Source organism: Scyliorhinus canicula, chromosome 4 (genome assembly GCF_902713615.1).
Source record: "Scyliorhinus canicula chromosome 4, sScyCan1.1, whole genome shotgun sequence".
NCBI classification, from domain to species: Eukaryota; Metazoa; Chordata; class Chondrichthyes; order Carcharhiniformes; family Scyliorhinidae; genus Scyliorhinus; species Scyliorhinus canicula.
This window is the reverse complement of record NC_052149.1, coordinates 169,392,047-169,407,205: the sequence shown is the minus strand read 5'-3', so window position 1 is coordinate 169,407,205 and position 15,159 is coordinate 169,392,047. Positions and strand designations below refer to the sequence as shown.

At 47.1% G+C, this 15,159-nt stretch overlaps 1 protein-coding gene across 16 annotated transcripts in view; it reads left to right on the top strand.

Annotated features, from left to right (window-relative positions):
• The window catches only part of ablim3 (actin binding LIM protein family, member 3), a 420,986-nt gene extending 409,446 nt beyond the window's left edge, over window positions 1-11,540 (top strand). For all 16 annotated transcript variants that reach the window (XM_038795510.1, XM_038795522.1, XM_038795521.1 and 13 more), the window contains 2 exons: window positions 2,941-3,021; window positions 10,593-11,540. In XM_038795510.1, coding sequence (XP_038651438.1) covers window positions 2,941-3,021; window positions 10,593-10,706 — 195 coding nt within the window. In that variant the 3' untranslated portion in view covers window positions 10,707-11,540. The remainder of the gene's footprint in view (window positions 1-2,940; window positions 3,022-10,592) is intronic.
• Window positions 11,541-15,159: the final 3,619 nt, after the last annotated feature.

The following is a 15,159-nucleotide window of genomic DNA, read 5'->3' as shown; positions in this document are numbered from 1 at the left end:
GTTGCGGGCGACTGGTAGCTGCAGTGGTGGGATGGTCCCAACATGGCGGCCCCAATGAGAGGCACGTGGCGGGCGTCGTCGTGGATGTCGGCCAAAATGGTGGCCCCCATCGGTCGCACGTGGCGGGCGGCATCAAAGATGGTGACCAAGATGGCTGCTCCCACTGGTCGCACGAGGCGGACGAAGCATCAGAAGAGGGCGGGCCCGGCAGGCACGATGCCACGCTGCGGGGTCTGTGAGCCTCAGGCCGGGCCTGGCAGGCTTTTGATTTTTGGACTTCATGTCGGGCCAGGCATACCTTAGCAAAGTGTTCTTTCTTGCCACAGTTACTGCAGGTTGCGTTTTGAGCTGGGCAACGTGGCCTGGAGTGCTGGCCCTGCCCGCAGAAGTAACAGTGCGGCCCTCCACAGCTGGCAGGCGCAGGTATGGGGCACGCCCGGGTCGGTTGATGGCTGCGCCTCTGGCGCCCCCGAGGAAGCCACGTGGTCGGATGGAAAGGCATCCATGCTCTGGAAGGCCACTTCCAGCAAGGTAGCTAGTTTCACCGTCTCCTCGTGGTCGAGGGACCCTTTCTTAAGAAGCCGTTGCTGGATGTAGCTGGACCTGACTCCTGCCACATAGGTGTCTCGGATCATCAGCTCTGTCTGCTGTACTGCTGTGATCATCTGGCAGTTACAACTCCGGACGAGTACCCTCAGTTCGCGCAGATAGTCAGCCAGTGACTCACCCTGGCGCTGACGCTACATGGTCCGGAGGTATCGAGCGAGTACCTCGTTCACTGGCCTCACAAACTGTCCTTTGAGCAACTCCACTGCCTCCGTGTACGAGGCCGCGTCCCTGATTAGCCGAAAAATCCTGTGGCTCACCCGGGCGTTGAGGAGACGCTGCTTGAGTACCAGGGAGACCACGGCGGCTGAGGTGTCACGGTAGGCCTCGGAGCACCTGAGCCAATGCTCGAAGCTAGCCGTAGCTTCAACTGCCCGCGGGTCAAGTTCAAGACGATCAGGTTTCAGAGCGGCGTCCATTATGAAAAAAATTAGTTGATTAAATTGATGACCATCAATTCAGTTGAGACAGTTTGTACCAAAGAACAACATGAAGTCCAAAAATCAAAAGCCTGCCAGGCCCGGCCTGAGGCTCACAGACCCCGCAGCGTGGCATCGTGCCTGCCGGGCCCGCCCTCTTCTGATGCTTCGTCCGCCTCGTGCGACCAGTGGGAGCAGCCATCTTGGTCACCATCTTCGATGCCGCCCGCCACGTGCGACCGATGGGGGCCACCATTTTGGCCGACATCCACGACATCTAGTGTCACACAGTCTTTTAGTGAGAGGCTTGTTAGTGTATTGTAACAGTAGCTTTAATCAACTAGATGTGTGCCAACCTGTAGCTTCTCCCGCACTGTGAGCCTGTCTCAGATCGGCCGGTTATATACCTCCTCAGAGGGGCGGAGCCACAGGCGGAGCCAACAGCAGCATCAACACAACAATTCGACAGCAACAGTAACAGCAACAACAGTAAGGATATACAATAGCCATACATGGCTCACCACACATTGCAATCAACAGGTACAGGTTAACTGTTGGTAACAGACTTATATTGGATTTTTATCTTGTTGCTGCTGGCTGTCAGTGAGTTCTCTGTGCATCAGCAGATGCTCTGTTTGCTAGGGACTCTACAATATCACACCGCTAAATCATATCTCACAAGATATAACGACAGTTAAAAAAAAGTCTCTATGTTTACCATTTTCTAAACTATCTGTAAATAATGCTGAAACCTTCTACTGTTACAATACACTAACAAGCCTCTCACTAAAAGACTGTGTGACACAAGGCATTCGCTGCTGCAACATACTTCCTGCTTAAACATCATTGTACCATGCCATCTGTTTGTAACACTAAAACAACACATCTCTCACTTTTGCACTTTTCTGTTTGAAACTGAAGGTTTTCCCACCATTGACGGCACTTGCAAATGTAAACCTCCATTGCTTTGACAGCTGCAGAGAAATTGGGTCTTTATTGAAAAGTGAAATCGTAGAGCAGGATTCCCTTATTTGATGGAATAGGAACCATAAGCCTCGTGCTTCCAACAGTTTTTTCCTGAGGGTTAGGGGCACTGGGCCATATAAATTGGGAAGACCAGCCGATGCTGGGTTTAGATATCTGTTTCACATCTATTTCAGCAGGACACCTGAACAAATATAATATTCTCTTATACCCTTTGAAATAATCTAATCAGAATTCACATGAATAATGCTGCTACCTTTTTTTTTAACGTTGCTTTGTAAATGTTATATAATTAAACTTAATCTTGTTATAGCACTTTAAGGTAGCTGTTTAAAATGCCATTATTTGTGACTCAATTAACAAAGCAGTCACAGACATTGCCAAATTTGTATAGTTATTTCTTCCTTCCAGTAATTACTAAGTAAGTCGACATAAAAAGATTAGAATCTAAACTAACAGGATAACCAAGAATATGTTATGTGGAAGGTAGGCATTGACAATGCCAGAGTTCACAGTCAGAAACAATCAGAGGTGTGTGCGCCAGGGCTGTCTGACATTTTAATTGAGTTATCATGGTGACAGATCATTCTTGGCTACCACATTTCTGAATAATCATATGCCTGCATGCAAGAAGCTGCTTAAAACTTAAAGGCCCTTTCATGGAAAGCAATCCCTAGAAATAATTACAAACGTGTTTTGATAGTTTTATTGAGCACGTTATGTTGTGTAGTATTTTTTTCTGCATTATTAGGCACTTACATGATTTTTAGAACAGAAGTATGTGAGGAAACTTGTTGTAATAATTGTACTGATTACCAAAGCCTTTCACCATTATCTATAGTCCAATTTTTCCTTCTTATTTGCATTCTACACCAAATACATTTGAAGTGGTTTGTTCACTGCAATTGATTGAATGTTGGTTCCTTTCCAGATTTATCCATTTCACCTACTAATGGTAACCACCAGAGGTCGGAACAAGTTGCCAAAAGATGTTGACAGAACGAGATTAGAGGTGAGTAATGTGAAACAACTGTGTCTCTGCGATACCTCAATAGTCCTGTTGTTTCCATGTATTTGCATAATGTCAAATCCAGAATCAAGCAATAACAATCAAAAATTCATTTCTATGAAAGCAATGTGCTGGATTTGTATTTGGTTTAGCACACTGGGCAAAGTCGCTGGCTTTTAAAGCAGACCAAGGCAGGCCACCAGCACGGTTCAATTCCCGTACCAGCCTCCCCGAACAGGCGCCGGAATGTGGCGACTAGGGGCTTTTCACAGTAACTTAATTGAAGCCTACTCGTGACAATAAGCGATTTTCATTCATTTTTCATTTCATTCATTTCAATTAAATAAGAGGAAAGCTTCCAGAGTTTGTGGCATTGTAACCCTGCAGGATAGGAGGGAAGAAATTTGCCTCTCCAGTATGTATTTGTTCTGTATAAAGTAACTGAAACCACTGAAAGCACAAATAGCGCTGAAGTAAACCTCACAAGACACTCAGGGACACCCCAATTGATGCCCCCGTGGGACTTGTGGAACACAAGCTCCTCCGCTAGCAGGCCCATTAGCTGGGGCTCCAAAAATTGCCTCATTAAAACCGGCCCGTACTGGGACCGGTGAGAGCAGGTGTCCCAACTGGGACCTTGGGACTAAGCCATGTTGCTGCCTTTACATTTGTTGGATTTGCCCTCTGGGGCATCCTGAATTTTTATACTGGTGACAAGGAAAACAATGGTTATGATCCTGGATGTCCTGACTACACTGGCATGAGAACGAGATCAGCCAAATTTTAAAATTACCACTTTTCGGAAGACTAGAGGCTTTTGATGCAGGTGTAGAAGACTGGGCCCAGTGTACTGAATGAATGCGGTATTCCTTCGAGGCAAATGATATTGTTGGAGACGACCGGCTAAAAGTAATGCTAGTGACCGTCTGTGGGACCCCGACATTCAGCTTAACCAAGGACCTCACCTATCAGAGGCCCTGGACTTGAGAACCTTTAGTGAACTCATGAAACTTTTTGCAAATCATCCCAACCCTAAACCATCAGTATTAATGCAGAGATACCACTTTAATACGGCTGGGCAAACCCATGGGGAATGGGTTACGGAATTTTTTGCACACCTTTGCAAGTTACCCTAGCATTGTTGTGACTTCATCCCATCCCTCTCTGAGATGTTAAGAGATCGTTGGTGTGTGGCATAAACAATATGGTGACCCAAAGGAAGTGTTAGCGGAATATGCCTTGGGTCTAAAAAGGGCCATAGAGCTGCCTCTCTCCTTCGAGAATACGGAAAGGGGAGGTCAGGAACTACAGGGTTCCAGGGACTGCGACATATACAGAGTTGGCCTGACCCGAACCAACGAGTGACGCCCGCAAGGATAGGACTTAAGTGACCTAGTCACCTCCGAAACAGCGCCATGGTCAGCGTCACCGGCAATGGTTGCCACTGCAAAATGTGACATCTCTCCAGAGGACAGTGAGGAGTACTCATAACAGTGGTCCACTTGCTGTCACAGGAACCGTGGCAGCCGAGGCTACCAGAAACGACAGCAAACGCTTTGCCCTGACCAGGTGACACAAGCTCACCGAGCAAGAGCTTTGCACATTGCCCTGCCCAAGGAAGTTGACTTTATGCAGTTAAACTACATCAGGACCCCCAAAGTATCCCCAATAAGGATAATGCTCCAAGTTAATGGTCATGGCTTGGACATGGAAATTAATACCAGGCTAGTCCGTGAACTTGCATGGCAGTCAACAGGGCCTCGCACCTGGACAGGTACCCCATGCCATGCATATAGGGCCTATACGCAAAGTTAGCTGGAGGCCACTGCTTGATGAAGCTGCACACGAGCCAGGGGTACGTCCAGCTGGAGTCAGATGTGGGGTCAGGAAAATACATCACCGTCAACACCCACGCCACGCTGTACCTGGCTTTTATTCGGGGTGTCATCGACATGTGCAATTTTCCAGCAAATGATGGAAAATATCCTCCAAGGGCCCCCCAAGAGTGGCTGTCTACTTGGACCACATACTTATTATAAGAGTCACCAAGAAGGGACACCTGGGAAACCTAGAAGAGGTCCTCCAATGGTTTTCCCATCTGGGTGTCCGCCTGAAAGGAGCAAGTGGGTATGTCAGGCAAAAATGGTCACATATTTGGGATACAGCATAGATAAGGGGGAATTGCACCCAATGGAGGAAAGAGTTCAGGGCATCGAGAGAGAGCCCCGACACATCTGAGAACGTGACAGAGCTGAGGTCGTTCCTAGGGCTCATCAACTATTATGGAAAATTAATCCTGAACGTGGCTGCCTTGTTGGCACCGCTCCATGCGCTTCTAAAAAAGAACCAGAATTGGACGTGGAAAGCAGTGTATGTGGAAATATTTGCCAGGGTGAAGCGGCAACTGCTATCTTCAAAACTGTTCCGTAAGAAGTCTTACAACACCAGGTTAAAGTCCAACAGGTTTGTTTCAAACACTAGCTTTCGGAGCACTGCTCCTTCCTCAGGTGAATGAAGAGTATGTTCCAGAAGCACATATATAGACAAATTCAAAGATGCCAGACAATGCTTAGAATGCGAGCATTTGCAGGTAATTAAATCTTTACAGACTTGGCACATTACGATCCATCGAAGCTGCTCATCCTCACGTGTGATCCCTTTCCATATAGTGTTGGGGCAGCGTTTTCCCATCAGTGGGACGATTAGACGGAAAGGCCCGTAGCCGACACGTCCAGAACTCTGGCCGACGCGAATCGCCATTATGCGCAGATAATAATAATCTTTATTATTGTCACAAGTAGGCTTATATTAACATTGCAATGACGTTACAGTGAAAAGGCCCTAATCGCTACACCAAGGCACCTGTTCGGGTACACCGAGGGAAAATTCAGAATGTCAAATTTACCTAACATCACGGGCTGGATTCTCCAAAAATGGGGCTATGTTTTACACCGGCGTTTCACTCTTGACTTTCCTTAAGAAAGTTGTGAGCAATTCTCCTACCTGCAAGGGACTGGCAGGGCCCTGGAGTGCTCCTCGCAGCTCTAGCTGCAGATACAGGACACTGCACTTCCGGTCGGGAGTCCGTGCATGCGGACGGCGGCGGCCTGCAGGGGACGTGTCGTGCGCGATGGCAGACTCGCACCGCGGACCATCATGCAAAATGTAGGCGCCCCTGAGATCGCACGTGCCCGCGGATCCGTGCCGCCTGATCACTTCCCTGACCATCCATGAGGCTCCCCCCGGTGATCGATCCCTCCGCCCCCCAGCAGGGCAGCCATGGACTGAGCCCGCAGCTGCCACCCGAGGTTCGCAATGGCCGATATGTAGTTAGAACCACGCCATCCGGAACTCGGACAGTTATGCGTGGAGAATTGTTTGGGGGGGGGCCCTCTGTCAATTGCCCCCTAGCTGCGTCGCATAGATCGCGTGTGAGCGATTCCCGAGTGATTCTCTGGGGACCGGAGAATCGCTTCAGCAACGCCGGGCCCGATTTTCTCGTAAACGGCCATTCTCCGCTCCTACGCCAAACGCGATTTCAGCGAGGGGCTGCAGAGAATCCAGCCTCACGTCTTTCGGGACTTATGGGAGGAAACTGGAGCACCCGGAGGAAACCCATGCAGACACAGGGAGAACGTGCAGACTCCATACAGATACTGAACCAAGCTGGGAATCGAACATGGGACCCTGGTGCTGTGAAGCAACAGTGCTAACTGTTGTAATGGAAAGACTGGCTGTGATTTTTGAAGTTGAGAAATTCATCAGTACGTCCACGGGCATCATTTTATTGTAATCAAGGACCCTGAGCCCATACTCGACCTGTACAAGGCGGATAAAATGATACAGCCAATAGCTTCGGCCAGGGCCCAATGGTGGGCTTTTCTGTTGGCGGTGTACATTGAATATCATCCAGGTGCACAGGTTGTGCACATGGATGCCCTTAGCCAACTTGCGCTGCCTGTTGGAATCTGCTCCCACCAGTTGAGGACAAAGTCGATTTGGCATCAAACTTTATTTACGCATTATCCATTATCCATTATGGCCGCACAAATCCGAAAGGCAAAACTGTGGCACGCGTCCTCCAAGGAGGATTGCAGTGAAACTCCCAGAGGAACTGCAGGTCTACGTGACAAAACGACAGGAGCTGTATATGGAGGATGGTTTCATCCTGTGAGAAGTCTGCGTGGTCATCCCACGGTCAGGTCAGCGAACCACCTGGCAGGACTTGCATAGTGGACATCCAGGGGTTTCCAAAATGAAAATGTTCGCTAGCAGTTACCTGTGGTGGCCAGGGCTCAATGGAAACTTTGAACAAATGGTGCAGTGATGTGGGGCTTGCCAGGAGCACTAGAAACTCATTCCATCAGCCTCGCTCCACCCTTGGGAGTGCCCGCTGGGTGCGTTTTCACGCCGACTTCACTGGGGCCTTCTTGGGGTCAATGGTTCTGCTCCTGGTTGACACCCACGCAAAGTGGATGAACGCGTAGTGGATTTCCTCCACTGCTTTGCGAGTCACTGTGGAGAAGTTGCGCCAATCCTTCAGCACCCACGGGATTCCAGAGGTGCTTGTCACTGACAATGGTACCCCCTTTAACAATGAGGAATTTCAAGGGTTTGTGCGCACTAATGGGTTGGAGCTATCTGAACCGCCCCTTTTCACGCATCTTCAAATGATCTGGCAGAATGGGCAGTCCAGACATTTAAACAGGGCATGAAAAAACAGACTGCACGATCGGTTGACACAACGCTGGCACAGTTCCTACTTACTTACTGGACTACGCTACATGCTACAACAGGGATAACATCAGCCAAGTTGCTGATGGGCCCACTCCTCTGGACCTCCCTAAGTTTGACGTTCCCAAAACTTGGCAGAAAGGTGGAAAAGAAGCAGGACCTTCAGAATAGATCTAACGATGATTGAACATGTGACAGAGGCTTTAAACATGGGGATGCAGTACACTTCCAAAAGTTTTGGGGTGGCGCCCTGTGGATTTCAGGGACCACATGGCCAATCTCCTACATGGTCAAGACTGGAGAATGGGCCGTGTAAAAACACGTGGACCACCTCAAAGACAGGGAGCTCGCCTCTGTGAGAACCACGCCGGATGTGGATGACTCAGCATGTGATATGGACACAGAATCCTCATTACTGTCAGAGGACATTGCAGTCAGAGACAGACTTCTGACTGGGCCCCATTGGCATTCGGTGCAAATAAAGTGCTACCCGACATGATGTACGCTCCCCAACCTGGTCGCACAGTTGCAAGAAGCACAGCCATGGGCTTGACCCCATGACAATGAAGGAACGGTAATATATTTCCAAGTCAGAATGGTGTGTGTTGGAAGGAACTTGCAGGTGGTGGCATTCCCATGTGTCTGCTGCCCTTGTCATTCTAGATGGCAGTGGTCATAGGTTTGGAAGGTGTTGCCTAGGGAGCCTTGGTGACTTCCTGCAGTGCATATTGTAGACAGTGAACACTGCTGCTACTGTGCGCGTTGGTTGAGGGAGTGAATGTTTGTGGAAGGGATGCCAATCAAATGGGCTGCTTTGTCCTGGATGGTGCCAAGCTTCATGAGTGTTGTTGAAATTGCTCTCATCCAGGAGAGTAGGGAGTATTCCATCAGGCTCGTGACTTGTGCCTTGTAGATGGTAGACAGGCTTTGCAGAGTCAGGAAGTGGGTTACTCGCAGTAGGATTCCTAGCCTTTGACCTGCTCTTGTATGTCTAGTCCAGCTCAGTTTCTAGTCAATAGTAACATTCAGGATGGTGATTGTGGGGGATTCAGTGATGGTAATGCCATTGAACGCCAAGGGACAATGGTTTGATTCTAACTTAATGGAGATGGTCATTGCCTGACACTTTTGTGGCACGAATGTTACTTGCTACTTGTCAGCCCAAACCTACATTTGCACATTTACTACTTCAGTGTCTGAGGAGTCACGATTGATGCTGAACATTGTGCAATCATCACCACATCCCCACAAGATGGTTGGGCCAAGACACGGCCCTGAGGAACTCCTGCAGTGATGTCCTGGGACCGAGATGACTAACCTTCAACAACCGCAACCATCTTCCTTTGTGCAGGGTATGACTCCAACCAGTGGAGAGTTTTCCCTCTGATTCCCATTTACTTCAGTTTTGCTAGGGCTCCTCTGGAATTCAGCTTTTTTGCTCATGTTTGAACCAAGGCTGTATGAGGTCAGGCGCTGAGTGACCCTGGCGGACCCAAACTGAGCATCAGTGAGCAGGTTATTGCTTAGTATGTGCCATTTGATAACACTGTTGATGACACCTTTCATCACCTTGCTGATGATTGAGAGTTGACTGATGGGGTGAAAATTCACCGGAGTGGATTTGTCCAGTTTTTTTGTGTACAGGACACACCTGGGTAATTTTCCTCAATGCCAGGTAGATGCCAGTGTTGTAGCTGTACTGGAACAGCTTGGCTAGGGACACGGCAAGTTCTATTGCTGGAATATTGTCAGTGCCCACAGTCTTTGCAGTATCCGGTGCCTTCAGCCATTTCTTGATACCACGTGGAGTGAATTGAATTGGCTGAACACTGGCATCTGTGATGCTGGGGACTGAGATGGATCATCCACATGGATGATCTACATGGCATTTCTGGCTGAAGATTGTTGTGAAAGCTTTTGCCTTGTCTTTTGCACTGATGTGCTGGATTCCTCCATCATTGAGAATGGGGATATCTGTGGTGCCTCCTCCTCCAGTGAGTTCTTTAATTGTCCACTTCCATTCATGACTGGATGTGGCAGAACTGTAGAGCTTAGATCTGATCCGTTGGTTGTGGGATCACTTAGCTCTGTCTACCACTTGCTGATTATGTTGTTTGTAGTCCTTTGTTGTAGCTTCACAAGGTTGACACCTCATTTTTCTAGTATGCCTCGTGCTGCTCCTGGCATGCCTCTTGCACTCTCTATTGAACTAGGTTTGATCCCCTGGCTTGGTGGTAATGGTAGAGTGGGTGATATACCAGGCCAGGGGTGGGCAAACTTTTCCGTGCAAGGGCCACATTCAGAAATTCACAATTTTAAAGGGCCGCATAGTATATTAAGTAAAATAATTAATATTTAAAATCGCCAAAATAAAAGGTTTTTAAAGAAAAAAAAGCAATTAATTTTTATTAATTAATATTTTAAAGTAGAAACTTTACATGAAACACATTTATTTGAAAAACAAAGGACCAAAATGTCTGCGTGAATGTCTAATTTTGTCTTGGCTTCTCCCAATCACAGTTGATGAGGAGCATGTTAGGGATCCAAATTCTGCGAAATGTCATTGGCTCCAGTTGACCCAGCTACTGAAATAGTGGCTTCTCCATTTCTAACATTTCATCAGCTAATATTGGAGGACAAATATTTCCACAAGACTGGTGCAGATTAGGTATTCAGAGCAGTAAGGACGCTTACTGGACGCGGACGCAGAGCAGAATGCTTTAAGGGGTAAATGCACCATTCAGTGTTAGCAAGTGCATTGCTTGGTGCAGCATGAAAGCAATCTGCAAGCTATTCTAGAATTGTGCACATGTTCATAGGCTCTCTTTGTTTCTTTGCAGCGTCATTTATCTCCAGAAGATTTCTACCGAGTGTTTGGGATGACACTTGGAGAGTTTGATCGACTTGCATTGTGGAAAAGAAATGAAATGAAAAAGCAAGCCCGGCTCTTTTAAGCCCACATCGGCATCCGATTAGAGAAAATGAAACAGAAATAGTATGGTCATGACTACACGAGTATACAGAGCATTTAATCACACAATCTTTTCATAGTGTTTACATATTATTATATAATGTTGAGAAACTACATGTATCTATGGATGTTTTGCAAATGTTGGTCATTTGTGGGCTCATACTAACTTTAAGGGGAGGATTCTCTGGTCCCCCAGCGCGGGTTTCTCTGCGACACGGCATTCGCTGCCGGTGGCCTTCTCTCTTCCCGCTGCTTCCAAATAGGATTTCCCACTGAAGCCACCCCACGCCGCCAGGAAACCAGCGTGAAAAGCGAATCCTTGTGGACAAAGAATTCCGGTCTATATCATTGGAAATTTTGTGATATAATCCATTAATCATCATATTTCTTGGGACTAGTGTTTCACAGGCCCAGTTTCATGTTTAAAATTGGAATTCTGGAATAAATTAGGATTATTTGCTGTTTGTCGCTTTCTTTATTTATCTTTTATTTTATTATTTTCTTGCTTAGTCTTGCTTTTTCATATCAGTTCCTTCTGCAAACATCAAATTTCTTCAGAACATTTAAGTTACAAAACCAAAGCAGAATTACTTAAGGCTCTGCAGAGGAAAGTATTGCAGATATTACTGAAATAGATTTTTGTGTACATTGTCCTAAACGGGAATCATTATGGTCTCGCAGTTTAACACTTCTATAAATTATACAATTTACTGAATTGATTGACCTTTTTTTCAGCTGATATAGAGCCCATAATTGTTTTCTCACTGTCAGTTGCTGTATTCTGTTGGATAAATAAATAATGTAAATTTGGCTTAAAGTGATTTGTGCTCATTTCAATTCAGCTACAATGTGCGAACTTGCAATTGATTGATGTACAATATAAAGTCGTAATTCTAGCTTGGAGCAAAAGTGGAAAGCGGGAAAATCAGCTGCCACTGGTTGGAACTTGAGGCAGAACTCCTGCCAGGATTTTGCCCACTTCTACCCTCTGCAGCTGTTTTCTGATGAGGAGACAGAGATCTTCCACTACACTCTGCCAATTTGAAAAATGAGTTTCCAGGTTACTCCAGGAATATCCCCCTGTGGGCCTCCATAGACCTCAATGGGACTCTTACCAGCTGGGAATTGCCATGAATCCTACTGATAATTTTTGAAATGCACCAAAAGCTTAGCAGAAAAAGTTAAATAAACTTGGTGAGGATTAATTATCTTTTTTTTAAAGATGCCAGGACAATCCACTTCAGAGCCAAAGATCTTTGTATTCAGATCTGGGAAAGATCTGGAAAGAAAATAAGATAAGAGATGACTGTTATTCTTATCATGCCTCTCACGGCCAAAGCACTTCACAACCAATGAAATATATTTGAAGTGTCAACACTGTTGTAATTAATTTTAGAAACACAGCAGCCAATTTGCACGCAGCAAGCTACCACATATGGCAATGTAATAATGACTAAATAATCTGTTTTCATGAAATGGATGTAGGGCTAAGTTTTGACACAGGACATAGAGGTGAACTCTTATTTGAAGTAATGCGTGTGCTCTTTTCTTTTATGTTCACTTGAAAGAGCAGACGGGGCCTTGGTATCATCTAAAAGATGGCATGCTGATAGTGCAGCACACCCTCCACACTGGCAATATGAGTGTCAAGCTACATTATGTAAGTCTCTGGAATTGGACTTAACCCACAATCTTCTGACTCTGGGGGTGAGAGTGTTACCCACTGAGCCACGGCTACTTAACTCAGGCTTTGGATTGGGTGCCACTGATGCATCTTATCCCTACAGTTTAGGATAGGATTAATATATTGGATCTTGGTTGCCCTAAGGTCTGTTCCATTTCTCTTCCGCCATCCAAATTCCAGCACCTTTGCTTTTATCTCTAACTACAATTTATATTGTCCAAAGCTACGCTAAGTTTTTATGGACATTTTATATAATCCTTTCATCCTGGAAATTAATGAGTGCAATGCTATCTAATGCTTGTTAAGGTAGCAAGAATGTTGTGATATGATGACATGTACTTTTGAGGGATGTATGGTAAACTTCTGTCAATCATTATGTGGTTCGACAGCATGTGATGTATTAGTTACAGGACTTGTAGGCAGTCAGAAAGCAGCAGGGTAGAGATAAGAGATCCATAGGGGAGGGACTCTCCTTATGTTTGTGGGGGGGTTGCCATGGTACTTGTGTGAGGGAGGGGTACCCCTATCCACAGGGATGGGTTCCCCCAGTGCCTGGTTTGGGAGGGGTTTGCCCTTATCCGTGAAAGGGGGTTGTCCCGGTTTAATCTCTGTGGAGCCAGAGTTGCTGGCTCCAGCAGATCCCACTCCGACAGCGTGATGGCATTGTCAGCATTTCATTTCTCTTACGTTCTGCAGTGTCTGGCGGAAAAAGTCAGCTATTCACCAGGGAGCTGCACGTTTTTACTAAAGCCAGCAATTGCAGAATAAATCAGAATATTTTGCCCACCGTGTATAAAGATTCTTCAGCTTGTTAAGGAATTAACTCACCGTGATTGCTATTTACCGGCCTCACGTTTTCGACTTACTGACATGATGAACCTTGCGAGAGATTCCTTGTGAAATTCGCGACGTGCAAAACCCCTTCCGAGATTCAACGGAATCTCGCAAGACGTCGCGGTCTAGAACTCTCCCTTACTGGGCGAGATCCAGGTTAGCATTTTTAATTAGCCATTAGGTTCATTTAAATATGTCTGCGCCGGATTCTTCCAGCACCTGGGACCTAATGGCTATGCCTGGTAGACCTCGCCAGAATGCCATTTAACAGTGGTCCAGACATGAATCAGACGTATCGGCACCTGGGGGGGGGGGGGGGGGGGGGGGGGGGAGTATTCCAGCCATTAGAGACATCTAGGCGGTTGGGTGTGGGCAGGGTGGGTCCCTCGTACACCTGATGGCACCCAGGCACCTTGGCATTGCTAGCTTGCTATGTTGGCAGTGACACCCAGGCATCCTGACACTGCTAAGGTGCCTGGTGGCACTGCCAAGCTGGCAGGGGCACTGCCAAGGTGCCAGTCTGACAGTGCAAAGGTGCCCAGATGCCAGTTTTCTCATAACAGATGTCAGGCCCAGAGTGCCTTGCCCATAAGAGGTGGGGTAAAGGCACCATAAGAGAGAAGTTGGGTGCAGTGGGAGGTCCAGAGGCCATGGTGGGGTCACTGAGAGGGTCACAAAATCGGGGTGACCTTTAAAAATGGCACACTGATCCGCAAGTACTCTTCCTGAAAAATATGCCGACCTGGAAATTATGTAAATCCAGCCTTGGCAGGGAACACGCCGCCAAAGCCAGAAAAACGGCAAAGTGCCATTGCATAGCGGGGTGTTTGCGAGAAACACCCCGCTCAATGCACCCGAAGCAGAATGCCAGGCAGGTACAGCATTCTAAATAATCAAGAGCATCAAGACGATATCCATGAAATGTCTAGCTAAGCTATATGATCAGATGATGAGGATAAACAAACCATCGACACACGAAATGAGCTGACATTCAGCACGATGAACATCAAAGAATACATTCGCACAGTGGTACCACCAGAAATCTTTGTCTCAAAACCAGACAACAATAATTACATATAAACGGTACAAACGGTTTTCACTTTGGCTGTGAGCAAGATTACCGTGTTCACATTCTGTTATTTACATTCATATTTATAGTCCATGTCAGAACTCTTGACTTTGTCCATATATGCACTTATTCTGATGTGGAAAGACCTGTTCCCCTATTGTGTTCTTGAGGGAGGTTACGGCAATATGCCTCCCTCGGTTTCCCCCCACCCTCTTCCCCGGCTAATGGCCTTCGTCCCCATCTCTCATTTGCTGCACCCGAACTCCTTTCTCAACCGTCAGCATTCCCGGCAATACCCCCTTCCCGTGACACACTCCCCTTCCTAACCCCCTCTCCCTTTCTGCCTCCCCCCCTTCCTATTTGGACCTCCCCCTCATTAGTTGCTGGTGTAAACATATCATCAAAAAGGTTTATGAACTTCTTTTAAGTGTCGTGAAATTTCGCCTTAGATCCCCTGGCGAATTTTATCTTTTCTAGTTTTAGGAACTCGGTCAGGTCTGAGAGCCACTCCGAGACCTTAGGTGATGCCTCCGACTTCCAGCCTAGCAAATGTGTCCGGCTAGTGATCAGTGAGGCCAAGGCCATGGTCTCCGCTCCCTCCCCTATCCAGAGCATTGGATGTTCTGACACCCTGACGACCACCACAGGTGAGAACGGCTCCATCACGACCTTCACAGACTTGGACATGGCTTCAAAACAGGCAACCCAAAGCTCCCTCAGTCTGGAGCAGGACCAGAACATGTGGGTGTGGTTGGCTGCACTCCGCTGACACCGCTCGTATCTGTCCTCCACCTCCAGGAAGAACCTGTTCATGCGTGTCTTGGTAACGTGAGCTCTGTGCACCACCTT